This window comes from Kwoniella shivajii, chromosome 7 (assembly GCF_035658355.1).
Source record: "Kwoniella shivajii chromosome 7, complete sequence".
In the NCBI taxonomy this organism is placed as follows: Eukaryota; Fungi; Basidiomycota; class Tremellomycetes; order Tremellales; family Cryptococcaceae; genus Kwoniella; species Kwoniella shivajii.
The window spans coordinates 653,017-678,632 of record NC_085914.1 but is presented as its reverse complement, the minus strand read 5'-3'; the positions used below and the strand labels follow the sequence as shown (position 1 = coordinate 678,632).

The following is a 25,616-nucleotide window of genomic DNA, read 5'->3' as shown; positions in this document are numbered from 1 at the left end:
ATTTGTTCAGTATGAATCTGAAAACAATCATTCATTCATTCATTCATTCATTCATTCATTCATGCATTCGATGATTGAAACTTGCACAGCCAAGTTTTCATTTCACCTATACTTTCCCCTCCACTTTTGTTTATTTTCTTTGAATTTTTATTTTAATTTTGTTTTTCACGCGTCTCAACGGGCGCCACACCCGAAGAATAAAGAAGAGAGAAGAAAGAAAGAAAATGAGAAAAATAAGCTTCAACCCCATTTCCCCCCTGAGTTTGAATTGCTGTGTTTACGCGAACGCCCGTCTGAGAATAGGATCCGAGCTAATTGTCAAGTGAACTGAGAATAAAGAAAAGAGACATGTATGCTTGTTTACACCTTACACCTTACACCTGAACCAGAAAAAATGGGGGTATGGCTGGTGTATCTTGATATGAGTGCTTCGTCATCTTTCTATCGGTCACCGCAATTATACATTCCCATATTTCAAGAACAGAAAGGAATGTCTATGTTCCCCCTCCGTATCTTACGGACTTTGATGCAAGACTGAGAAATGCACTTTTCTGAATCCGTTACCAAAGATAGCTAAGCTGCGCGTACGGTTTCTTGATATAACCGTCCATGTCACCCCCAAAAACAGGAATAGAATGGCGGTAAATCACTGCGGTGCTTATGAACAGGTTTTACTCCTTACGATACCAAACGCGTTTCGTAGTTGGAAGAAAAGTCGCAGGAGGTTGTATTGAAGTAGGTCGCAAGGCAGAACGTTACTATATCAATTAGAGACATCCGTGCAGCTTCAAATTGTGTGGTCAAGGAAAGCAAAAAGTGGCTTTTGAATGCGAGCCCCGCCAAAGACATGTGATCCCAGGTAAAATCATTTCAGAGGATGAGATAGTGGATATAAACAGGAGTCGGTCACCGAATCGTGACTGTTCATCTTATAATTCATCCAGTAAGTTGCAGATGACAGAGTTATTCTTCTCGCATTTGGGCTCCTTGCCTGCATGACAAAATGAAGATGCGAACGAGAGAGAAAACCGTGATAAGAGGAGAGCACTGAATCCGCGCACGTTGTTAGAACTTGATTACACGAAAGCTGTAGCTGCAGCTATTAATGCATTGTGACTTGCAAGGAACATACTCCAAATACAAATAAAACAATTTCGAATTCCCCTCCCGCATGTTGGGAAGCCGGCGGCCGTCACTGTTGACCCCGATGGAGACTCCACACACCACGTGTTGAAGCTGATTTGAAATTGTGGGGAACATCTGTCATATTTCCTAATTGGGGAATAGCTCACTTCCTGTGACCGAGGGGGCTAAGATCTACTGATATATATACACTACACGTTACAGTCCTATATCACCCCCCTTTTCTATCCATGACATTCTCATTCAATCATCCAGTCTTGTTGTACATTCCAACCCATCCATTGAATCCATCCAGTCAACCTCATCGCTGTGTCATTCCCGCAGAGATATTCCACTCACACCTTTCAAATAACACATGTCCTTTGTACTCTCACATCATCATCAGCTCCACTAATCAGCGCACCAACATTCAGCAGTGCAATCAAGGTCAATCGTGATCAGTGAGGCAGCAATTCCATCACACTTGGACACATACACATTCTTTCAGCCTTTTACTTTCTGCAATAAGGATCACTTGCTTGTGATACGGAATACATCATTTGCCTATTGCTGTTCATTGGAAAACAGCTCGCACGTTTATCAGTGTATCGTTCTGGTTGAAGGTGAGTCAAGAATTTCTCACGCTCGGATCTGTCGTTTCGTGTCGCCAAGCTAGCACCAAGCTAACAATCTTGACTTGTATCTACTAGTCTAGAGTACGGTTCATCTCAACACGATGACAGCCCCAATCCCCATCTCCAATACTCAAAGCACACCACCATTATCGTATAATCATCCATTATCACCACCACTACCATCCACTACACCCGGATCAACCATATCAATCTCGCCTCAAACACCATTTTACCCACCTGGATTAGGAACTTCTTCTTCAGGTCAAACTCCAACTCAATCAAATACCAATGGAAATGGTTTATACGCTAAATGGACTAACAATAATCCATTCGGCAAATCCCCAAATAACAGTTCTTTGATGGGGGGTTTAGGTGAATCTTCACCTACTAAACAGAAAGGTTTTCAGGTTAATGATATCATAGAAGATCATGAACATGAACATGACGAATTTGGTGATTTGACTTGGGGTAAAGCTCAAAATCAAAATCAATATCAATATCAGAATGGATCAAGTACAGGAAGGAGAACTATGTCATTGAGTTTTGATAGGAAAGTATCTTCTGGTATAGGTTCAATGGTCAAGGGTTCTTTTGGTACTTCCCCTATCAATGCTGTCCCCGGTGGTAACAACGGCGAAAATCAAAACCAAAACATAGCCGGATCTGGACCCGGGGCTGCTTTGCAAGGAAGGTCCCCACAACCTCCAGGAGTATTAGCGGATAAAGTAGCTAGAGGTCAGGGTGTACTTCGAAGATTAAGTTTGAGTGGCTCGGGATACAGGGTGAGTCAGATTTCGGGCTCAAATGAAATGATATCTATCTCAGTAGAGATAACTCTCTGAGAGAAAAAATCAAAGCTAATATCTTCAACGTGCTGCAGCCCGCATTCCTATCTCCACCAATGCCATCCGCCCCCCTCCCACCTTCTCCTCCGACAATCAACATCCCTTCTGTCCAACCTCAGCCTCCTACTCCCGTCATAGCCATGGCACCTCCACAAGCTGAACCTCAGTTGAACAGGGCAGCTACTGTTTCTGGTACCGGCACGTTGGGTAGAGGGCGGAGGTACAGCGAGGGTACCAGGAAAAGAGGTGTTTCTCCTGTAAGTCGAATCCCTGTATCTGTGTCGTTTTAACTCATTGCATCGAGTCTCAATCATGAAGGAATCGGTGACTGACTTGATTTCGTTTCATCGTAGATGGGTGAAAGACTCTTGAGAGATCACGGTCATTTCTAATTAAACGAGAAGAATGCGAGACGAAATCAAGTCTTTTGTATGGATATGGTTAATAAGATATGGGTTACCCCACTTGTAAAACATGTCAAATGTCAACCTAAGATTGTAGAGCAAGTCTAATAAAATCACGACGGAAATATACAAAATACCCCTCACGAAGAAGTTGTAGCAGTGTGATATAAAGCAAAGAAAAATCGATAAGCAGTAGACGGACAACAGTTGGGCAACAATTGGTGCATGGAAAGAAAGGAAAAGAAAAGAAAAAGGAGAACAATGAGCGAGGCAAGAGCGGCGATGGCGGATTGATAAAGTACGATTGATTGATGTATGAATTCGGAAGTAGCTGTAGTAGCGATAACATTACTAAGTAGTATCGATTGTAGTTGAAACCACATGAATAAATGAGGGATCATGTATAAAGTTGAAGTGTGAATGTGAATGTGTAATCAATCAAAGATGTTTGGTCTTCAATTTGGCCAAGCCTGGACAAATGATGATATATGCATACAACAACCAAAATTAAAGCTTTCATACAAGGTACTCAATAGTCAATCATCATGGAATGGTATCACATACTATACACCAGCCAAAGCTCTTCTCCAACTTTCACCTTGATTCATTAACACTCTTCCAACCTCACCAACTTCCATTCCCAATGCGATTTTCCTTTCTTCGTTTGATCTATTTGATTCTGACGAGATGATCAGAGCATGAGAAGAGATCAGACTATTTAAAACTAATGATAGTTCCGAATTGGATAATAATATTCCATTCCCATTCTCAACTTCATTTCCATATCCATTATCATTATCGTTATCATCATTCTTATTGTTATGGTTACCTCCATTTGACATTACGATTGGGATTGATATCGAGGTGTCTTCTAAGATTCCACTTCTGCATAAAACATCATGATCTGATCTAACGTTTCTCCAGATTATTTCAGGTATACCTTCTCTTCTTATACATCTGACTAAGGAAGCTAGCATGATCTTCTGTTGAATCGAACATCCTCCTATGAATTTTGATACTGGACTAGCTGACATTGCTTGAAGGACAAACATCATTTCTTTTGCTGTAACTGGATGAGGATGATTCACTTTACCATTCGTGATTGGCGTCATGTTTGTGCTTGTTGGTTGATTTGATGATGGTGGTTCTAGCGCAACTTCGACTGCACGTCTACAAGCGTCCAATACCCTTCTTGCATCTCCGTTGGTTCCAGCCATCTTAGTAGCCGCTAATGCTATTGCATCAGGAAGCAACACTTTCGGATCACCAGATGGTGCGGATGGGTGAGGGATCAATCTCGATTGTACAATTGATATCAATGATGTACGATCATACGGTTGGAAAAGGATCGTTTGAAGTCCTATTGAATACAATTTTATATATTTTTAGCGAGTACACCAATCGAGACGGAAAACTCGATCAAAACTCACCAATTCTAGACTTGATTTTGGCTGCTAGATGTTGTGGTAAGTCCATTCGATTCGCAACTGCTACAACGAACAATTGAGAGTCTCTCATTGTAGGCCAATTGAAGAAGTTATACACTACATCTTGTTTTGCAGTCAACAATTGATCGAGTTCGTCCATGAGCACGACGCTGAAATGTTGGCAATATCACCAAATAAACTATCAGCAAGAGATATCGCTAAGATATTTTGAGATGGGCAGTGGCCTGTTTCCCAAAAGACAACTCACAACGTATGCCCTCTAGGTCCCCTAACACCATTACCGGTTTTTCTTCCAAAATGACTTTCTAATCCTCTCAAAGCGGTTTTAGCAGAAGCACCTTTAGCTCCACTTATAGCTTCCCATAAAACCACATAGGCATGTTGTGGAGAAGGTATTTTCAACCCGTTAATTTCAACGTATGAAAAAGGTTGTAATTCTCCATCTTCAGCTTTGCGTTTTAATTCTTTGACTACTGCGTGAACTGTAGCTGTTTTACCTGTTCCCGGTACACCTGCTATATCTACAATCAACAGAGTCAGCCATGATCGTGCACGTAATCGTCGCAGCGCAGTATATGCAAGGACCCAAAATCATACACAGAACTCACATAAACATCCACCACCACCACTTTCAACACCATCTTCAACTCTACTCAGCACATCAACGAATTCTTCTTCTCTACATGGTAAACTCTCAGGCGTAGCTCCGACATGTAATAATCTTAACGCTCTTTGATATGGATCGATAGGTAGTTGTTCAGGAGCTAAAACGGATAAAGGTAGATTTGACGAAGATGATTTAGGATGTATTTTCCTTTTCTTGTTTTGTGGTGTTGATTTTATGTTTTTACTACTCTTTTTCGATTTCGTTTTTGTTTTGGTGTTTGTTTTCTTTCTTGGATTGATTACATTTGGTCTTTTTCTCTTACGATGACCAGGTTTGAAGATTTCTTCATCTTCTTCTTCTTCTTCTTCATCATCATCGTCGTCGTCGTCTTCCTCATTTACCGAAGCAGGTTTTACACTTCCATCTTCACTTTGATCGTCTTGATCTCCATCGTCATCAGATTGATAACTTGTATCATCTCTGATGATAGAAGATGAGTTGACATTCCAATCACCATTTTTTTTACCGTTTTCTCTCCAAAGGTCAATATCAATTTTCCAATGTTTACCACCTTTAGCGAATTTGTCAAATGCTCGATGACACCAATAAATACCTTGACGGATATACGACCATCCTTTCACTTTTGATTTCATTTCCGTTTCTGGGAATTGATCCCTGTAGAATGATTTGGAATAAATAGGTATCGTACGTATGAGGAATTGAATTGGGATTATAGATGTCACAGCTCTACGACTTATTGAAGCTGCTAAAAGGACTTCATTCTAATGTTGAAGTTTCATTTTTTGGCATAAAGAAAAAAAAAAACAATGATCAGTATGTCGTCCTTGAACTTCTAAATCTTAAACTGGTTGTCATGTGAGGATATACGTTTTTGTGATCATACGATCATGTTGAGAGACCCCAAGAAACGTATACTCACATCTTCTACATTGACATTCTTCATTATTCCTGGTAAATCCTGTTTCCTAAATGCCCAATGTATCTCAGCCATCATCTTTGGACCTTTTTCCTCTTCCTCTTCCCCTTCCTCTTCGTCGTCTGCATTTTCATCTTGTTCATTCGTTTCGCCGTTATTATCAGATTGAGAATGAGATCTAGATGGAGATTGAGATTGATCTTCCCATAAACCAATCAAGACTCCAACACCTTCATCACCACCTTCTATAGCCACTAAAACACCGTCTCCAATTGTGAATCGACTTTCCTCATCACCTTTTCCAGCCTTTACCTTTTTACTTGCCGTGCCGACTCCGAGTCCAGGACCCAGCCGAAGTGGTGTGGATCCATTGCGTGATATTATCCTACTATATGAGTTATATCGTGTGTTTCCATCATTGTTGCTCAAAGAGGTAGAAGAAAGGGGTGCAGATGTCCATGAATAACTGGTATTGGCTTGTGATCGTATCGAAGGCGTTACACTCGGTGAAGGAGTGAATAAAGTTCCTCGAGTAGATCGCCTTGGCGTAGATGGTGTGACCATCATGCTGAATTCAGATGGAGATCCAGATTTTAGAAGAAGGAGTCCTGAATGACTAGTTGATAAAAGGTTGTCAAAGTAGACAGAAAAGTAATTTCGACATTATCGTTCGAAATGTACAGATAAGCGCGTAGACGCGTCAAATCAACGGGTACTTTCACTGTACATCTCGTCCACCACTGGGAATCATTCGTGGAATGATGAATGTAATCACAAGGACACAGCATAGGTATATTATTCATTTCCAAAGAGCATATATATCTACAGATCAAAGGTATACTATAAAAAAGAAACAAGAGCCAGCGCGAGGGAAAATTCACTACATGTGATCAATCACAGCGCGATAAATCGAATCATTAGCGGAACTGAATTGGCATATGATAGGGAATATGGATAATGAATGGGAAATTCGCCAAACGTAAGGGGGAAAAGGCGTAAGAACATGATATGGACATTGCAATTCATTCGTATCTCTCCTTTTCAGGCAGTAGCAGTATCACTGTTTACCTCTTTAGAGGGTACCATCTCTTGAATGACCGTTACCTTGAGCAGCTGAGTTGGAAATATTCTGTTAATCACAAACCGCCAAACACCCCGTGGAGTTGTACTCACCCAGCCTAGCTTCGAGAACTTTCAGACTATCCTCTTTAGCCAACAATTCTTGTCGCTTCACTTGAATTTCCCTCTGAACTTTCAGTTCAATTTCTCGAAGTTTCTCTTCTTCTCTTCGGAGTTGTTCTTCCTTGAGTCGAACAGATTGGTTTGCCATATCCTCGGGTAGGATGGAAGAGTCACTGGGAATGCATGTACGGTATTAGCAACAGTCACGCGTCTGTGGATGATCAGATAGAGGGGCATGCTGATCGACAGTCATATGTCTGGGAGTAACAGACTTACGGATCGTTGCCGCCAACAGATCTGGATAATTTCTCAGTTCGATAGTTCTCGTACAAGAAGTCATGGGTGATCTCCTTGAGATCAGTAAGGTGTGATCTAGAATCAAACAACACGTTCAGCCATTGTTTTCCTATACGTGACAATCGAATATCGTGAAGAGGATACCATCGACTTACACTAATAAAGCACCTCTCAATCTGGAGAAATCTGAATGATCAGGATTATCAACTTCTACGATACCCCATGGATACCTTCTTCCTCTGATAGGTTCACCGTCAATCATGATTTCTTCTTCGGAACCAACAATGGCGAAAGGAAGTAAAGCTCTAAGTGAAGAGTTGTCCGCAATAGTCTCTTCATCATCTTCTTCTGCATCATAAGGGAAATTGTATACTGGAATACCGTAATATTCGATATCTTCCATTATCTGAATATGTTCAAATTGTATCAGCAATAGAGCGCTCGATTGAATATTGCAGAGAGATGGGTGTATACATCAGCAGATGGAAGTATCGACTTACTCTCTTTTTGAATGCTCTCAATTCAGTTGGAGTCATACTATCAGATTTTCCAATGACGGGAATGACGTTGACTCGAGGTGAAAGTCTTCTCATGAGTTCAATATCCATTTCTCTCAAACTAAGATCCAGTTTCACAGATATCAGCTCCAAGGTCATATGGGGGATTAGGATTGAATGTTGAATGGACTGACGCATGACCAGTAGGAGGGATGAAGTATAATAAAGCGTGAACTCGATTATCCCTAAATCTCGGGTTACGTTTAATCCTTGATTCTTCAGCTAAAATGTCATCATTTTGACGTTCGATGTACGATGATATCTCTTGGAAACTGTAATCGATATGTTTCAAGTGGGTCAGCGCTTGGACCTCTACCATGATCCCATGTGCATATCATCCCAACTAGAGCTTGTCTATTCGAAAAAAGGTGTTTGAAGCTCTCTCTCTTCTCTCTCTCTCTCTGACTTCAAAGCATGGAATCAAAAGATATCACTCACGCGTATTCGTCATCAACACCATCACCGAAACCGGGTGTATCAACAACGGTCAAAGCGATCCTGACACCATCTTCTTCCAATTCAACATTAACAGGTTTGATTCGAATTGGTTCTTCCACATTAGCTTGTGACGCAGCTTGTTGTACTAAATTTGGATCTAATCCGGAATGCGGATTGGAAGGATCAACTAGTAGATTGGCAGTGCGGTGTTCAAGTAAAACAGATTCTACTAATGTATTGACAAATGTTGTTCTACCCGTACCCGAAGCACCTAGAAGAATAGCGAGATGGAAATCAGCTTCCGACTCAAGATTGACGTAGCAGCCTCTCAAATCATTTGGAGATGAGCCGATGAGAAGTGATATGACACGATAGATAAGAGATAGATATCATGGTCAAGCGCCAGAGTACAAACCCAACTGCCAGCGAAGTAGGCCCGTGCGTACACCCATCACTACTCCCTCAATCTCCGCATATGGGTGTCCTTCAGCCCAGCAGGTGAAAGGCAGCATCACTCACCGACGACCATCAAGGTCAGTTGAACACCCTTCTTGGCCTGCTTTCTACCTCTAGAAGCTCTTGATGCCATTTTGATTGACGGTAATGGGAAGAAAGGAAGGATGAACGAAGTGAAGGTAGTTGGGAAGGCTATTCCCGAACAAAAAGACTGGTTAACCCAATTTTCTTACGATTGACATTCATGTGAAAACAACGCTTACCGATCGAGTGAGGTTCAGTCTTCAAGACTAATGGTATCAGTGTAGTGTTTTGAAGTATCGTTTGTCTCTTGATGTTGGGTATTGAGGAGGATTGGGATTCAATTGAGACGGTTGTTACACAAATGCAGAGAGGAACAACACCTTTGAAACGACCCACTTTTACCCCGCATTGACCTCTTCACGCGTGTCTTTTTTCTTAGTGTTTATTACGTAATACAGGTGCACCTTGAATCGTCGCGTGGGATCATTCGCTGTTGGATTTAGTCGCTAACTTATGTATTGACGATAATTGTGGGATTACGGTGACCCTTTCCCTCCTTTTCTTCGTAAGCTGATCGACTCCCTTCTGCTGCTGAGAAGCAATATCACTCGTTCGTCATGTCTCGGTCATCGACACCTCCGTATCAGATTAGAAGACCAAATATCGGGTCAGGACTGAATCTCGCTTCAACCAACGGATCAACCTCCACCTCTAGAGTACCGACACCTCTAGGAAGAGCTGTGATCTCTTTGGATGAGTGGGAAAGTAAAGCGCCATTGAGCGATGAGCAGCTACAAAGTATCAGCATCGTTAAAGAGAAATTCGGAGAAAGACCATTACCTGAAAAGGTAAGTAATCAATATCTTTTTTGAAGAAAAAGAATAAAGCTCGTTTCCGGTATGAGAATACGTTTGACCTCTGTTTCGCTGTGTTCAGTTCACAAGAGAAGACGCACCTGTTCCAGGGCCTTCAAGACCTACTACACCTATACGTACTAGACTTCCTGCACATCTACATTCACCCACACGTTCACCTTCCAGATCAAGACCCACTTCAGCTCCTGGTACACCACTACAAACAACTTCTTTCGCCCAAAGCCAACTGAGCATTCCAGATCCATTGTATCCAGCATCGATAAACACGCCTCAACAATTCTTGGACCATTTCACCGCTTTGACTCTATCAACGGAACATGAGCAAGATAGTTTGTATAGAGATCATCTGACTGAGATTATAGGATTGAGAGAGAAATGTGATGGATTAATTGAATTACTGGAAAGTGGGGAAATGGAAGTTGAAGAAATGTTGAAAGCTCTAGCTTACGTAGAAGAAAGAAGTGAAAGTTTAAGAGGAGCATGTGAAGATCTGTTGGAAGAACAGGTCAGTTTTTTTTTCAGATATATACGCGTTTCGCTATATAAGAGTTGAGCTGATAAGGCAGTTTCGGAAAAATCAGACACATCTCCTCACACATACTTCCCAACTAGCACATAGGTTGACATTCTTCACTTTCCTTGAAACTTCACAAAAGATGTTGAATAGCCCGGGAAATAATCTGGTACTATCCCCTGATTTCCTACCTATGGTTAAGAGATTGGATGAGTGTTTAAGCTATCTGGGAGAACATGTGAGTGTTCCAGGCCCATCAGCTGTTTAAAGTGTGGTAATCAAGAGGAGATAACAGCTGATCGTCCCTTGATGATCTCTCAGCGCGACTTCAGAGATGCAGAGCTATATCTGATACGATATCAACAATGTATGACTAGAAGTATGACTTTAATCAAGCTGTATTTCGTCAGTGTCGTGAAAGCTATGGGTCAAGAAATCGGGAAACGTCTTGGTGACAAAGTAAGTCCAATTTTGCCTTCACATGATGGTCTCAAGGATTTCAACCTTAACCCGTCTTAGTTAGCCTTGGCTGACTTCGGACGTTCGACATAGGGACTATCGGAAAATGCTGCTCAAGCATTGCTGTACACAAAATTCATTTCCCTTTCTCAACCACTCAGACCCCTTCTAGCGGAATTGGAAGCTAGGGTATCGTCCAATCCAGACGAATTGACGCCATTGCTGAGCGAATGTCATTCAGCTTGGATCACCACTAGACAGTCCTTGATGGGTGGACGAGTGATGAGGGAAGTCGGCGGAATGGACCCTAATGCCAGTGACCTGGTTGATCTTGTGAGTGCCGCCATAAAACCTTCGTGGAGACAGCAGTGAGTGTTGCAAAGAGCCAAGCTGAAAAATATGGGTATCAAACAGACTCGATCTGGCTGTAGTTATCTTAAGCAGACTTGTCTTGACGAATTCAATCTTTTCAAGCATTTCTTTCTATCTGGGGAATCAACTTTATAGTGAGTAACATCGGCGGCCTGTGCAACATGTATATCAATCAACTCACTGACATACTCTTACAGCGAATACCTTGAAACGTTATGTGATTACTTATATGATCACCTTCGACCGCGAATATTACATGAACCTTCATTGCAAGTATTATGTGGGGTATGTACTGTCTTACAAGCATTGATGGTACACGATATATCTGAAGAAGATCCGGATGAAGTTTTATTCTCACCAGCTTCTACTCCGGGAGTTGCATCTCCATACGGTATCAGAGATGGGGATGATTATTTCGCTGCTAGTAGACCTAAATTATCAAGGCATGGGTCAAGTCAATCGTTTTCAAGAGGCTCGATACTAAGAAGACAATCTTCCTACGCAAGTCTATCGATGTCACGGCAAAATTCAACTTCTTATCCTACTCCGTCAGTCCGGACTATACAGAAGAAGAAGAGAAAACCTCTGGGAAGACTCCATATTGAACTTTTATTGAAGATGGTTTTACAAGATGCTCAAACTAGATTAGTGTTTAGAGCTCAGGCTCTTTTAAGTGCCGATGTGGAATATTACGTACCAAAGGAGGGTGAACTGGATTATCCTAATAAACTTGGTGGAGGTAAGTGCATTTGAATTCTTATCTTCTACTATAGGAATGGCATATTTGGTGGGAACGTGTTGGGAAATCTCTGCTAATTACGTCGCGTGACTCTTAGGATCCAAAGACGGCAAGCTCGTGCAAAGATCCAAGTCAACGCCACTTAGTTACGATGACGATGACGAACCTTCTTTCCTGACATTACCTCCTCCGGAAGCGCAGGAAAGCTGGTATCCGTCTTTAAGAGTTACTTTGTGGATCTTATCTTGTCTCTACACATACATAGATGTAAGTTTGTTTTGGTCAGAACGGCTATCTGCAGGCTTGGCCGAATAATTGGCACTAACGAAACCTAATACACAGACCGCGGTGTTCGAGGATCTAGCACAAGAAGCCATACCGGTCTGTCGACGATCACTTTCTTCTGCAGCGGATATACTGAGTGCTAAGAAAGATAAATCGATGGATGGAAAACTATTCCTGGTTAGGCACCTATTAATATTGAAAGAAATGACTGCTGGATTAGGATTGGAAAGTGGCAGGAATAAGAGGAGGGATTGGAGCGGTTTAGGTGGTGAGTGAAGCTTGATGAATCCTGTCGTGGTGAGAGAACAACATACTAATTTGGATTTGGTAGATTTCTTGAAATCACTCTTGGATAATGCTGGTACATTGCTAGGATATCAAAGAGGTTCTATCGTGAAAGCTGAATTCGCTCCTGATGCTAGAACTGTGCGTACCGTTGTTGATCGTCCAGTTCATGAAAGCATACTGACAAACATACTACCTGAGTAGGATGTTGATCGTACACTTAAGATTGCATGTGAAGATTTGATCTCCCTGATAGTGGTCCGAGCGACTTTACCTCTTAGACAATTCCTAGATAGGTGCACGCTGTATCTGTCAAAAACTCACCGCGGGTCAGTATCGGGATCAGGCACTCAGGCCAATCACACTTCATCAGATTTATCGGGACAAGAATTTTCGAATCCTGATAAGGTGAAATCAGTTCATGAAGAGTTCAAATCTCACCTGAATAAAGAACTCTCAAACTGGAAAAATGAATTGAGGAAATATTTGGAAGATGAAGATACTGTTGGTGTACTTGTACCACCTGCCCAGGTAAGTTTTAGTCTATGCTGCTCCTCGAGTAATGAAATAGAATCTAATTCAATGTTGACTCGACTTGAACTCACTCGTAGAACGCGATAATAGATGCGTATAGACAGTTTCACGATTTGATTAGAGCAGAATATGATTTCACTACTGCAGCAGGGATCATGACTCCAAGTGGAGTGATGACTTTACTTCAATCGATACAATAAAAGGAGATGAGAGAGGTGATGCAAAAGTATATGCTTCCCAGCGGTCACAATCGCAGGCACTGTTCACCTTTTCAAGCATGAGATATACTACACCGTGTGGTCACATTCATAATCCGAAAGAGGACCACGGCAATGCTGAAAATCTCGTTTGACGAGCGATCAATCGACCACTCCGTAGAGGTCCAACCAATCCCGCCCTTAGTGTCACTCAGTCTCAAGACAATTTAGGGGTAATTTCATGCAATGTCGTCGTCGCTCCTTTGAACCTGTATGAAAAGAGAGACTGACAAAAGCGCTAATCATCGATAAACCTCAAATGCACTATATCAACTGTTTCAACTGTATCAACTGTGCATGTGCAGTTACTGACCGGATCCAATAAGGTATGAAAAGCTTGAGACATATCCCATAAATCGTACTTCCTTTTTGTTCAGCAGCCTTGTTTTTTTTATATCTCATATCATCATCTTATTAGCTTATTATTTTATTTATTTGTTCATTTCGCTTTTCAGTTATCTAGTTTATTGATATATCTGTTCATCACGTTTAAATACTACATTTGCCTACAATACATTTCATAAATACATACATACACACCTCGGCGATCTTCCAATACATTCGATGCTACATGCTCAAGATGTTCGCCAAGTACTTTGCGATTTTGACTACTACTTTGACAGTACTCATCTCCGCTTCACCGACCGTGATCAGGAAAGATGGGAAGGGACGTCCACCTCCACCAGCGAATGAAGTCGCAGTTCATGTCAGGTTCCCACGTTACAGTAAATTTGTCGATAAGGATGACCTCAACGATACCTTTCTAGGTACAGGAGCCAAGGCCAAGGCTTTTCATTTTACATCTGATCCAAACGCAGGTTTTGAAGAATGGGAATCTCAAGAATTCTTTTGGATACTCTATGATACAAAGGCTAATGTCGAAAATTTGCAAGGTACTGATATCCTCTACCATATGACTGTTAGTTCTGAACATCCCCTTTCTACAGTATTTACCTTGTACATGTACTGACCGAAATTATCTCGGTTATAGTGCGCTGTCAAACATTTGAAAAACGATGTAGGTAAATTCCATCAATTTGACTTGAACACCACTCCTCCTTATGTCCATAGCATGCAGGGAGAGACGGACCTAGAACTCTTTGAGAGTATCAGGGTGGCTTGTACAGGAGGATGTATCAAAGAAGGCGGATGCGGTGATGAACAGATTCCTCAATTTACGGAAGATTATCTTACTGACTACTACGTGAGTGAAGCGGAATTGTTCTAAAACCACATGGTCTCTGCCTCGTATTGACTTTGATTGTATATCATTTCAGAAACCGACATTAGATTTATTCACAGCTTGTAATATTTGATGAGCCATTTTGAGGAAGAAAGTTGAAATTTAATACAAATTTACGGGGAAGAGATTGAGCTTTTACAGTATTGATTACGTGTATGTCTATACTGTATCAAGAAGAGATGTACTGTATAGGGTCATAGATTGATTTCTCTGAGATACCAGATCAATTCTGAGTATGCTGAATCCTTATGTTTCGTTGCTTTGACCCATGAATCAAGCCTACGAGCAAGCTCTATGTGGCTTGCGATCATCAAGACACTTTTGCTTTCTCATGGGTGCGATTGTGGCTTTAAGGTTTGGCATAAAAAAGGATGATCGTGTATTTGTTCTATTTATATTATAGGGAGAACAAAGGTCATGCACTTTATCAAGTATGACTAACGAGGTTTTGCTCATGAACAGAGCTGTGCATAAAAGGTGTATATATGAACGGTAGAACTTGTTTCGAAATCGCACGGGGAGTCACAAACAGAACAATATCGCCTCTTTCAGAATCGTTTAAGAAGGTCAAATGTCGTAATGGATTTCCGCTATCTTGTCCTCGGCCACATGATAGCTTGTTTGACTTTGTTTGCTTTTATCGATTCATTCTTCCTTGAAATCTGTTCAGTTCGTTGTCAACATTGATTCTTGAATTTGCGTGATAGTTATCGACAACCATTGTACCTACTGCGCCAGAATCACTGAACTATTTTGTGAATTCCGTAACCCGAGACAGGACAACGGTGTTGCTAGGAAATCTGTTTTAACAGTTTACCAATTGTCCACTCCATAGAGGTCCTGATCACTTTCCCCTTGGCGACATACTTGTTTAAGATGAATTAGGGGTGATTGCATGTAATATCGCCACTCCTTTGAACCTAGTTGACAGGAGGCTGTCACACGATGCTGATCATCGATAAATCTCAAGACATATCGTTGGTAGTTGATCATACTTAATGGCCATTCCAATATCGTATAAAAAGCTTGAAGGGAATGGTAATCAGCCACGCTCTCTGTGTGTCAGCAGATCTTTCGCATTCAAATTTATAATTTTATATAGTAGCTCAATTGTTATTTCGCATTTCAGCCTATTGTATCGTTCCTTTTATCGCAATTGATTTACTCACGCTTTCACTCTTCATTTATCTTCAATTTCGACGCTTGCACTATATCTTCAGTGTTCGTACTCGATTACTCAGTGTATTCTCCTTCGATTAGATAGGATAAGATGTTCGCCAAGTACTTTGCAATTTTAACTACTTTGACAGTACTGATTTCTGCTTCACCAACCGATAGTAGCAAAGATGGAGCTGGTCCATCAAACCATTTAGTTTCAGTCAACGTCAGATTCTCACCATACTCTAAATTCATTAATCAGATGAATCCTAACGATACCTTTTTCGGTGATGGAAATACCTCTATTAAGAGTTTCCATTTCACCTCCGATGTTAATGCACCTCTTGGAGAATGGGATTCGTATTGGTTTAATTGGGTACTTTATGACAAAAAAGCCAATCTCGAGAAATTACAAGATACTGATATTCTCTAAGTTACAATATGAATGTAAGTTCTCTTTATTTTCCTCTTATCGTATAACCCCTTGTTATCACTAACTCGTTTGTTATGATACTTCCAATCCCTCCAGTGCTCCGTACAACACTTGACAGTCAGTGATGACAAGTTATATCAATTTGACTTGAACACTACGCCTCCATATGTCCACGATATAGAGGAACAGAAAGACAAAGTACTTGTTCAAAGTATTAGGGCAAGCTGTGCTGGGGATTGTGTCAAGGATGGCGGATGTGGTGAAGAACAAATTCCTCAATTTGACGAAGCTTACCTTGTTAAGTACTACGTGAGTCAAGCTAGACATTTCGTGAATCTCCAGTCTTCCATGCCTCCTACTGACCATATTCCATACGGCATAGGCGCCGGAATGATTCCAACGCGATACACGGCCTATAAGAGTCACTGACATCCATTGCCGACGTGACGATTCGAGTAGAATTTTGGACGAGACAATGAGTCATTATAGTATGCAGTCACATGTGGATTTATATGATGACAGGAAGTACAGGATTGTAATTTGCTTTTCTGATTACCACATCAAGTCTGAGCAGTCTGCGTTCTTATGTGACATTTGTCTATCCTATGAGCATGTTTCGGTGGTATGCAAATTATGAGGCAAGTGATTCCTTAACATAGCCAACTTTGTCACTGATACCGGCACGAAGAATATGATTGTCCGGCTACAATCAACATGAAGGGGAAGATACAGGTCATGCTCTTTGTCTGAGGAAGATCTTTTCATTATACAATCCATTTAGGACCAATCCCCTCCGTCTCGATATGACATGCGATCGAATATATCAGGGGAAACCGTTACCAATTGCCGCACTCCTTTAATCTCACTGTACGTGAGTGAGCCCAACCAGTCTGATACACGGGAAGACGCGGAGAGGATTTGCATGAATTGCTGTTGATCATCAAGGAGGGATGTATGAATGGTATGTAACTGTTTCGAATGGGGCGTGATGATACGAACGGAACATATCGAGATTGTCTAAAGTGTATAAAACCGTCAAATTGGCAAGATAACTTCCGTTGTCTGTTCCTCATTCAGGCGAGGAATCTTTCGACTCAATTTTGCTTTCTCGAATTGTCAATATCTATTGAAGTCGTGTACTAACAGTTCTCAACAATTATATTCGCTGCTCCAGAAATTTATATCCTGCAGTATCTAGACAGATCAAGACCGGACGAAATGTTTACTAAATACTTGGCGATTTTGACTACTTTGACAGTATTAACATCTGCTTCACCCACTTTACTCAACGTAGTTGAAGATGTTGCATCACTAGAACAAGCTCAAATTAAAGTTGATGTACAATTTCCAGCTCATACCAAATACATTAATGGCAATAAAGAAGAGGATACTTTTTTCGGTGATGGATCTAAAAGTACCACTCATCAGTTCAAATTCGATCCTGTAGAGACTACAGAGGATCGATGGAAGCAAGCCGGGCCATTTTACTGGTTAATATATGATGAAAAAGCTGATATCGATAAATTGGAAGATAAAGATATTCTTTATCGTATGACTGTTAGTGATCTCCCCCCTTTTTTCCTTCTGCCAAGAGATCCAAGTTTATCATACTCGTGGATTCTGCACTGAGGTGTCTGAGTTGAAACGGTTGATCGACTGATACATTACATTGTGATTGTTGTAGTGCTACGCTCAACACCTGAAATCCAATACCTCTCCTACAGCTCATTCCATGGAATTACTCACGACCCCTCCATTTATCAATAGCTTGGGTGAGGAGACCACAGAAGAAATGATCAAGATCGTCAATGTAGTTTGTGGCGGAGATGGTTGTGTCAAAGAAGATGGATGTGGAGATGCAGAGGAACCTGAATTTAGTCGAGAGTGGCTTGACAATTACTTTGTGAATTTACTATCACTATAGCTTCTGTTTCACTCTCTTTGGTACTCGTACAGTAGCGAAGCTGATGCTTTTCGTTTTTTGCGACTGTAGAAGATTGATCAAGTATAAGGAAGAATGACCCAAATTGCCTTCTGGTTACATGAAGATTGTATGTTGAAGAGATGACTGTAATACGGTCAGTGATGGGGCGAATGATCGAGGGATATGCATCGTTGTGACCGCTATAACTACATATGGTCAGCACATGCCCGCGTATAGTAATACTGCACCCTATCGGTGGCGTTGCAACCATTGAAGAAAGACAGGAGCATGCATTTCCTGCTTGACACGTAATAGCGATACAAGTGTAGTTCTGAGATTGATTTATATATTAGACATCAATAGAAATAGTTCATACAATTGGATAGTTGATATTGCAAGCATGACAGCCAAAGGAGAATAGAGGATGACTTGAATTTCTCCTGATGCGCGTGTGACATCCAGTTTGCCCTTGGTCACGGATGAATTGATATGCAGGGCAAAAACATGCACTTGATCGCGTGGAGATATTGTCAATGCAGTATGAGACTGCGGTACTCGCACTGTTGAGGAGGGATGCGAAAAACGATGTACTGGCACTGTATACACTTCAATGCCAAATCGGCTGACTACCTCTGACCAATTGATTCGATTTCAAAACCATGTCCACAGATAGTACCGCTGGTTCATCGGATTCGAATTCACTCATTTCTTATTTCTAATGGATTTCAAGTAGGTGGGTGGGAGAATATTCTGCTTCGAGCTGTACCTCATCAAGATTATCATTATCTAGGATGGCGGTTAATACGATGAAATATTTATACTGGATACTCTGTCGAAATATGCAACTTGCCATGTTGCCCTGTCGTCGGTGAGATCCCCTGCTTTTTCAAATGTTACTAAGGCGTTAATTGCCTCTTGAATTCCATCTATGAATCCATGAGTTTTGCCTGTAAAAATAAATTGTCAGTAACAATCGACTTGCTCGATCACAGTACCAGCAGATGCATAATCAAGCACGTTCGGATAAGCAGAGCAATCGTATCTACCCAGTATCTGTTGCCACTACAATACAATACAGCACATATCCAAGATCAGCAATTTCATAGGCATATATTTCGCACCGATGTTACGAGTCAGGTACCTTGATAAGCAATCTCTTGGACCGTCGCAGCGCTCGCCATCCCGTGAAAGCAATCCTCACGAAACTCGACGAATCATTACAATAACAGGCATCGGTACAATGAGTTTTGCCACAGTTTCACAATAACTTTCCGGTGGATCTACGATCGTTTCACATACATGTATAATCAGCTTGTGATTTGTTCGGGGAAGATGATTCGAATCAAAGTCCTCACTAGATTTCCGTCTTCTCATCTGCATCCCACTACGTGCATATTGAAGTGGACTATTTTGTCTAAATCATGAACTACGTAGGCGTATGAGGGGTTGACCTTGGTATGGTTGAGCTTGGTAGTAGGTGGTAGACTACTTGCCCAAGCTTGGACCACATCCATTCTAGTTCTTATCACTGGATCTGAGATATCTATAGTCTCTACTTTCCCGGGTCTTCTGAAGAAAAGCGGGATCTCAGCCAATTCAGGACTCAACGGTGAAGCTGGCTGAAGCCCAGTCAATAGCCCTTTTCAGCATGTAAGAGGCGATAATCATCGTGGGCCTGATAGTGAGATCGTAAGGTCCGTACATTATAAGCGGACAGGTGAAGTGACACTTCACTCATACCCGAGACACACATGAATAATCTAAGCTCCAAACACACACTACACCCTTCCAGGAAATGCCATCACATATGCTCATAAAACCTGCATCTTGATATTTTGTACATATTGCAAGATAATTATCACAATGAGGAATGCTACTATATGGAGATATGTCTTTACCTGTTGTGAGCTGGTGTCGCAGTACTACTACCCAAATTCCAAGGCGAGCAAAACCAATCAGGAGGATATGCTGTACCCATTCATAATGATTCAAGATCTAATATTAACCTCGTCCCATCATCTTCATAAGTTGACTCATATCTTAATCATCATGTGATTAGCTAGTGCAATCGGGTAATCGAATTTGACTAACCTGGCATTCCACCGCCACCGCCACCTCCACCGCCCATTCCCATACTCTTCATCATTTCGCCCATCTGACTCATATCAGGCATTCCGCCCCCACCTCCGCCTCCTCCGCCCATCATGCTCCGCATCATTGAGCCCATGTCCATTCCTCCGGGTCCTCCTGCACCGCCAATGCCTCCCATCATATCTTGCATCATCTTCTGAGCACCTTGAGGTCCAGCAGCACGGATCTTTTTCATGAGCTCTGGAGGCATTGCTTTCTGCAACAGGGAGTTCAGTCAGCTAAAGCATGCGTGCAAAAGTAGGGGGGAGGAGACGAGCGGGGAAGCAGTAAGGAAGTGAGATTGGAAGGAAGAGGAGGCGGAAAAATGGAAGGAAGCGGAAAGATAAACTGAGAGGAGGCCGGAGCGAAGGGGACGGGGAGGGTGTAGGCACGGAAGGAAAAGGAGGATCGAAGATAAGGTGAGTGGGCAGGGAGCAGTGATGTGATAGAGATGAGGAAACACATTCACAGTCACCGAAAACGAAGGTCTACTCACTCTCATGGCTTCGATTTGCGCAGGACTAGGCTGACCGTTGGGTCCTAGAGGTTTACCTCCTGCGGCAGCTTGCATTTTCTGCATAGCTGACATCCATCCATTTGCGCCGCCCGCTTGTTTAGCCATGCCGGCCATCATCCTAGCTTGGGCCAATAACTCCTCGACTTCTCTCACACTTGTTCCACTTCCTCTAGCCACACGCTTCGCTCGCCGATTGAGGCCTATAGGATTACCAGCTTTATCGAAGCTCACCTGAATACTACTGGTCAGCTTCAAGTCTCGGGCATATTCAGGTGATCGCACTGGGGGAAGGGGGGAGAGGTGATTAGAGAAAGAGGGAAATGTACGAAACAACCAACTTACAAAGATCAAACCATCGGAATCCAATTCATCGGTTCTCATAGCATCCGTTATGTAAATCATTCTCTTCAATTTCGCACCAGCTTCTTCTTCACCGCCATCCATCATTCCAGCTGGCATACCAGGTATCATTGAAGCGATTTTTGATAATGATCCCATTGACATTATATTCGATAATTGATCTTTCCAATCTCTGATTGTGAATTTACCTTGTTCTAACTTCTTAGCTAAGTCCTTTTGTCTATCTGGATTGGCTCTTGCCATGTCTTGCCTGTTTCATCCAGTAACCTCACCGTATCAGCAAACGAAATTTCCTTCGTAGTGCAAGGAAGGATGAGATAAACTCACATATGCTCTACTAATCCTTGTACATCTCCCATACCCAATAATTTAGAAACAAAAGGTTGCGGTGCAAATTTTTCCAGATCATGTAAATGCTCTCCAGTACCAAGGAATATTATAGGAGTTTTTGTTACCGCAACACTACATCAATCTTGTCAATGCAATGCAAAGGCTAATCGAAGAATAGCGAATTGACTTACGCAGAAATGGCACCACCACCTTTAGCGTGACCATCTAGTTTCGTCACTATGATAGCACCGAAATCTGCACTGTCTTTAAATGCTCTACTTTGTCCTTCTGCAGCTTGACCTATTGAAGCGTCCAAAACCATGATGGTCATATCCGGTTTTACAGCTTCTGAAATAGCTACCATCTCTTCAAATAATTCTGATTCTTGCTTATGTCGACCCGAGGTATCGACAATGATAACGTCGAATCGTTCTACAACCATGTCAATTAGCTGATTATCCTAGCGAAGAATTGATTTGACGAGTTACCTTTTCTGAACTTCTCCACACCTAAAGAAGCTATAGCAACGGGATCTGTTTCTGTATAACTACCATAGAAGGGAATTTTGGCTTTTGTAGCATTTCTAAGAGAGCATTCTGATGTTAGCGATTTTCCATAGCCGTGTATAAATGAGCTGAAATACTAACTGTTTCAGTTGATCAAAAGCACCAGCTCTGAAGGTATCTGCACATACAAGACCTGTCTTCATTCCTCTTCTAGCGTAATGTACGGCCAATTTCGTACATGTCGTAGTCTTTCCCGCACCCTGTATACCAACAGCCATCAAAACATTTGTTTTTCCTTTTACAGGTTTATAAGGTTCCACACCAGGATCCACCAAGGCTACTAATTCGTCAAATACTGCCTGTCATCGTTACCATATCGTCAGCTTATTTCCACATCCTGGCGGTTGCGAGACATCAAGCTAACCTTTTGAACCACATTCTTCTTATTTGCTTCTCTTCCACCTGCTTTCTCAGCTTCCTCCAAACTCTTCTTTACCTACAGATATAGCAAAAACCGCTTCATGTCAACTTAATTGTGTATGGGACAGAGCCAAAGGGAAGCTGACTGACTTTAGCTTTCACTTTCGTCCGCAGTTGCGATACCAGCTTCACATTGACATCTGCCTCTAGTAAGGCCGCACATAGTTCTTTGAGTAAAGCATCGATTACCTAAGTATTGATGTTAGCATTGGTGTCAGAATGTGATCTGCTTGGACCGCGGAAAGCGCTTACTCGATCATCCACCACAGAAGCTCTTGATAGTTGATTCAAGGCACCATGCAGCCTTGCTCCTAAATCTGCTAAGACCATGTTGGCGAGACCTTTAGTTGATTTACGAGGCTTATGTGAAATTACAAAAGAAATGGATGGCAAAAGACGATAACATTCGGTTTATTCGAGACCACATTTGGGCCGGACAGCAACATCACAAGATAGGCGCACGAATGCTGATATTGCTGTAGATCTGTGCCTATGCGGGGCTGAGTATCCCGATCGTTCGCAGACGCCTATTATCCTCCGCGGTATGTTATGGAGTTGGTCGCGTTGAATGTGTTCAAAACATCGTCATATCGTGTTGTTATATCTCAAGGTCGTATCTGTATCATTGTGTCACTAATAGCATAGCCAAATACAATCGTAGACGGAAGCCAAGATGTCCTACGACAGGATAGGTACCCCTTCTCATCAGATCATGTACGTAATAAAATCTTATAAAAGGATTCTCTCTACTGCCTATCCCGCTTTCACCGTCTTTACGGAATCACCCACCGAGGCTTGAGTTCACAATAAAAGTTGAAACTGATGGTAACATTTCAGTCAAGCAGACGATGAGGATCTCGAAGCTCTCTCTTTCTCCCATCCGAATCCAGTTGGATCTTCCTCCCAGCCACCTATATCTCCTCAACCTCAAGCTGGACCTTCGAATCCTTCAGGCGTATCCGGTCGTATAGGACAAACCTCACAGCCTCGTACAGAGAGAGGATGGGGTGGGGTGAAGACTGAAACCAGGTATACGGGTGAATCAACTCTAGATGAACCAGTCTCTACAACCATCGTGAGTCTTCCTTGTCCCTCGCACGTTCGTAGTCGATCAAGCTAATCTCAAATATGCTAATGTGTTCAGATGAGAGATCTAAACTCGATTTATGCGAAGTTGCTTCAAGTTCTTTATCCGCCAAAAGGCAGTGGGAATAATCAACTACTGAGAGATTGGGACTTATGGGGTCCATTGGTGATCTGTCTGACTTTAGCTATCATCCTCTCCATCGATGTAAGTGATTACTTTGCCTTCATCCTGTCTGTTTTGACTGTATGAAGAATCTACAATGACTGATGTATGCTCATGTTGATTATAGGCACCACAAGAACAATCCATGCAGGTCTTCTCCTTGGTTATATCTCTGGTGACTATCGGTTCAGTTGTAGTTACGATAAATTCGAAACTGCTAGGTGGGAAAGTGTAAGTTGGAGACAGCCAGTACGGATGCCGACAGAAGCTTAGCTGATCAACTTGCTTACTTTACAGATCGTTCTTTCAAAGTCTCGTGAGTCATTGATTCAATTACTTGATCTCCTCTCGGCGGAAGTGTGCTTACATCGTGTATAGTGTGTACTAGGATATGCCCTCGCTCCCATTCTTTTAGCCTCAATAATATCTCTACTCGTACATACTCTGTTTGTCAGAATACCAGTCAGTTTAGGATGTTGGGCATGGTCCGTTTGGGGTGAGTGATGATACGCATCTCCAAACCATATCAGCTTCATCAATATTCGAGACTCCACTGTCTACCATGGCGTCCTGCTGACTGTTTCCTTTAGCATCAATGAATTTCTTCACGGGTACACGACTTCCTGAAACTCGAACTTTCTTGGCTGTTTATCCGATGTGTTTATTCTTTTTCGTATTTGCTTGGATGATCATAATACAATAGTGCTTCTCACCTGATCTTGGAGTCGTGATCAAATCTGAAAGGTGCTTCTATAGACATCATGCATTACAACAGATGTGATATTACATAGTATACACTTTATCACCGAGGACAAGATTGAAGACATTTTGTATAAAGTAAAGAGATGGTAATTATACATGAATTGGAGGGACAAATACCTTCAAGTGGATAATTTATCCTCTCTCTCTTGTTCACCATCATTCACTCGAAGTACTTTTGCGAATTCGAGATAGTTGAAACGACCTTGACGATCTGTGAATGGGCCGGAGAACAGTCTTTCGATCTGATCCTCAGAAATATTAGCGGACTCTTGGAATAAAAATGACCCAATCGTTCATAAAACTCACTTCCTCCTCAGACATCCTATCTCCCATCTCGCCCAACCATTTCCTCACTTCTTTGACGTCCACAAAACCTTTATCTCCTTCATCGAAACATGCGAAAGCATCAACCAATTCTTGTTCGTTATCCAATTGAATCAAGTGTTCACCCATCATACTTAAAAATTGAGTGAAGTTGATTCCTTCCGATGCTGAACCTTTCACGTTTCCTGGTCTTGAAGTGAGAAGGGAAGAAAGTAGTTGAGGTGTTGGAGTTTGGCCTGTTTCAATATCAGTTGAAATTAGGAATTCTCTCGAAAACGACAAAAAGCTCGTAATGGAGAGGTGTCATCACATGTCATTTCCGTGACATTTGTAATGGACGAATAGAATTGGTGTGACGGAGTGAACAATGACTTACCGAGATTGCTCAGCATCAATTTCAAATCACCTTCCGACACCCTACCATCGCCATCCTGATCAATCATAGTGAAAGCCTCTTTGAACTGTTTGACTTGCTGAGGCGTGAACATCGTAAACGCTCCTCCGGAGGGTTCTCTGCGTCCTTGTGAGCTTTGAGCTCCAGGCGGAAGTCCTCGACCTAGCATGGCTGACTTTGACTATCAAAAGAGACGAGGTGAGCAAGCATCTTCCGGGAAAGCAGGATGTCCTGTAAATTTACCATGTTTTACACTTGTTCTACTCTCTTTCCACTTTTGAAGCACAGAGGCGCTTAAGAACTTTAGAGTAAGACTTAAAGGTAATTTCTAGACGACTTGAGCGCACACGCTTGATAGATTTCGATATAATAGCTGATGACTCTGATTGAGCAGTTTGATTGTTGTTGTTGTTGTTGTTACTTCATCCTTGACTTTCTCGCACAGACTCGCAAAGACGCGTTTCATATTTGTTTACGTAACGAGTCATTCCAGTCCAAAAAAAGTTGTGATATTTTTGCAATTTCATTCTGGGT

The 25,616-nt window shown here is 41.9% G+C and overlaps 10 protein-coding genes across 10 annotated transcripts; 6 read left to right on the top strand and 4 right to left on the bottom strand.

Moving 5' to 3' along the window:
- Positions 1 to 1,858: 1,858 nt before the first annotated feature.
- On the top strand, positions 1,859 to 2,994 carry IL334_005371 (uncharacterized protein; the record flags this gene model as incomplete). The annotated part of the gene is made up of 3 exons (XM_062937084.1): positions 1,859 to 2,539; positions 2,638 to 2,859; positions 2,956 to 2,994. The coding sequence occupies 3 exons, from the start codon at positions 1,859 to 1,861 to the stop codon at positions 2,992 to 2,994; spliced, it is 942 nt and encodes a 313-aa protein (XP_062793135.1).
- Positions 2,995 to 3,569: 575 nt separating this feature from the next.
- On the bottom strand, positions 3,570 to 6,565 carry IL334_005370 (uncharacterized protein; the record flags this gene model as incomplete). Its single annotated transcript, XM_062937083.1, has 5 exons — positions 3,570 to 4,366; positions 4,437 to 4,603; positions 4,702 to 4,975; positions 5,063 to 5,843; positions 6,002 to 6,565. 5 exons carry the CDS (start codon positions 6,563 to 6,565, stop codon positions 3,570 to 3,572), a joined length of 2,583 nt encoding a protein of 860 aa, XP_062793134.1.
- A 505-nt stretch (positions 6,566 to 7,070) lies between these two features.
- Positions 7,071 to 9,061, bottom strand: IL334_005369 (uncharacterized protein; the record flags this gene model as incomplete). The annotated part of the gene is made up of 8 exons (XM_062937082.1): positions 7,071 to 7,111; positions 7,172 to 7,353; positions 7,457 to 7,552; positions 7,633 to 7,883; positions 7,978 to 8,095; positions 8,169 to 8,306; positions 8,473 to 8,743; positions 8,992 to 9,061. The coding sequence occupies 8 exons, from the start codon at positions 9,059 to 9,061 to the stop codon at positions 7,071 to 7,073; spliced, it is 1,167 nt and encodes a 388-aa protein (XP_062793133.1).
- A 508-nt stretch (positions 9,062 to 9,569) lies between these two features.
- Positions 9,570 to 13,215, top strand: IL334_005368 (uncharacterized protein; the record flags this gene model as incomplete). The annotated part of the gene is made up of 12 exons (XM_062937081.1): positions 9,570 to 9,800; positions 9,889 to 10,332; positions 10,409 to 10,579; positions 10,663 to 10,800; positions 10,894 to 11,133; positions 11,215 to 11,306; positions 11,370 to 11,911; positions 12,009 to 12,178; positions 12,254 to 12,464; positions 12,528 to 12,622; positions 12,686 to 13,012; positions 13,093 to 13,215. 12 exons carry the CDS (start codon positions 9,570 to 9,572, stop codon positions 13,213 to 13,215), a joined length of 2,784 nt encoding a protein of 927 aa, XP_062793132.1.
- A 628-nt stretch (positions 13,216 to 13,843) lies between these two features.
- Positions 13,844 to 14,588, top strand: IL334_005367 (uncharacterized protein; the record flags this gene model as incomplete). The annotated part of the gene is made up of 3 exons (XM_062937080.1): positions 13,844 to 14,191; positions 14,264 to 14,476; positions 14,550 to 14,588. 3 exons carry the CDS (start codon positions 13,844 to 13,846, stop codon positions 14,586 to 14,588), a joined length of 600 nt encoding a protein of 199 aa, XP_062793131.1.
- Positions 14,589 to 15,785: 1,197 nt separating this feature from the next.
- IL334_005366 (uncharacterized protein) lies at positions 15,786 to 16,106 on the top strand (the record flags this gene model as incomplete). Its single annotated transcript, XM_062937079.1, has 1 exon — positions 15,786 to 16,106. One exon carries the CDS (start codon positions 15,786 to 15,788, stop codon positions 16,104 to 16,106), a length of 321 nt encoding a protein of 106 aa, XP_062793130.1.
- A 1,218-nt stretch (positions 16,107 to 17,324) lies between these two features.
- IL334_005365 (uncharacterized protein) lies at positions 17,325 to 18,030 on the top strand (the record flags this gene model as incomplete). The annotated part of the gene is made up of 2 exons (XM_062937078.1): positions 17,325 to 17,663; positions 17,791 to 18,030. The coding sequence occupies 2 exons, from the start codon at positions 17,325 to 17,327 to the stop codon at positions 18,028 to 18,030; spliced, it is 579 nt and encodes a 192-aa protein (XP_062793129.1).
- Positions 18,031 to 20,031: 2,001 nt separating this feature from the next.
- IL334_005364 (signal recognition particle protein SRP54) lies at positions 20,032 to 22,683 on the bottom strand (the record flags this gene model as incomplete). The annotated part of the gene is made up of 11 exons (XM_062937077.1): positions 20,032 to 20,069; positions 20,122 to 20,377; positions 20,657 to 20,908; positions 21,020 to 21,287; positions 21,365 to 21,499; positions 21,559 to 21,799; positions 21,856 to 21,950; positions 22,015 to 22,232; positions 22,298 to 22,369; positions 22,444 to 22,542; positions 22,606 to 22,683. The coding sequence occupies 11 exons, from the start codon at positions 22,681 to 22,683 to the stop codon at positions 20,032 to 20,034; spliced, it is 1,752 nt and encodes a 583-aa protein (XP_062793128.1).
- Positions 22,684 to 23,026: 343 nt separating this feature from the next.
- IL334_005363 (uncharacterized protein) lies at positions 23,027 to 24,305 on the top strand (the record flags this gene model as incomplete). Its single annotated transcript, XM_062937076.1, has 7 exons — positions 23,027 to 23,067; positions 23,191 to 23,428; positions 23,498 to 23,644; positions 23,730 to 23,833; positions 23,900 to 23,918; positions 23,981 to 24,098; positions 24,193 to 24,305. 7 exons carry the CDS (start codon positions 23,027 to 23,029, stop codon positions 24,303 to 24,305), a joined length of 780 nt encoding a protein of 259 aa, XP_062793127.1.
- A 178-nt stretch (positions 24,306 to 24,483) lies between these two features.
- IL334_005362 (uncharacterized protein) lies at positions 24,484 to 25,251 on the bottom strand (the record flags this gene model as incomplete). The annotated part of the gene is made up of 3 exons (XM_062937075.1): positions 24,484 to 24,606; positions 24,671 to 24,924; positions 25,065 to 25,251. 3 exons carry the CDS (start codon positions 25,249 to 25,251, stop codon positions 24,484 to 24,486), a joined length of 564 nt encoding a protein of 187 aa, XP_062793126.1.
- Between the last annotated feature and the right edge of the window lie 365 nt (positions 25,252 to 25,616).